The following is a 450-nucleotide window of genomic DNA, read 5'->3' as shown; positions in this document are numbered from 1 at the left end:
TATATTAAACTATTCATTAAACAAGAAAATACCTGTTTTTGTAATTTCTTCCTTTTGGCGACCTCTGGCGACTGACTTAAATGTAAATATATAGTGTCTACCTAGACAAAATATTAAAATGGTTACATTTCCGATTTTTTAAATCATATTAATATTTATAAATATTAGGCCTAATTGTCAATTAAACAAATGGCATTGTTTCATTTTCAGATTAACAATATGGTCTCGTGTCATAATTTCAATAACTATTTATTGATTGCTATTAGTTTAAATGCAATTTTGATCGCGGCTGTACCTTTTGAGCTTATATTAGTTAATGTGGTAAGTGTACTTATTGTTAGATAACATTAATCATCACATTCACAGAAATTCTCTCTCTCTCTCTCTCTCTCTCTCTCTCTCTCTCTCTCTCTCTACTCTCTCTCTCTCTCTACTCTCTCTCTACGTACT

The 450-nt window shown here is 30.4% G+C and overlaps 1 protein-coding gene across 1 annotated transcript in view; it reads left to right on the top strand.

The window, feature by feature from the left end:
* The first annotated feature begins 219 nt into the window (after positions 1–219).
* Positions 220–450, top strand: part of LOC105623751 (venom acid phosphatase Acph-1-like) — a 10051-nt gene continuing 9820 nt past the window's right edge. Inside the window, exon 1 of the mRNA XM_012205130.1 lies at positions 220–321. Within this exon, the coding sequence (XP_012060520.1) occupies positions 220–321 (102 nt within the window). The remainder of the gene's footprint in view (positions 322–450) is intronic.

Source organism: Atta cephalotes, assembly GCF_000143395.1.
Source record: "Atta cephalotes unplaced genomic scaffold scaffold00063, whole genome shotgun sequence".
Classification (NCBI taxonomy): domain Eukaryota; kingdom Metazoa; phylum Arthropoda; class Insecta; order Hymenoptera; family Formicidae; genus Atta; species Atta cephalotes.
This window is presented reverse-complemented; position numbering and strand designations above follow the sequence as displayed.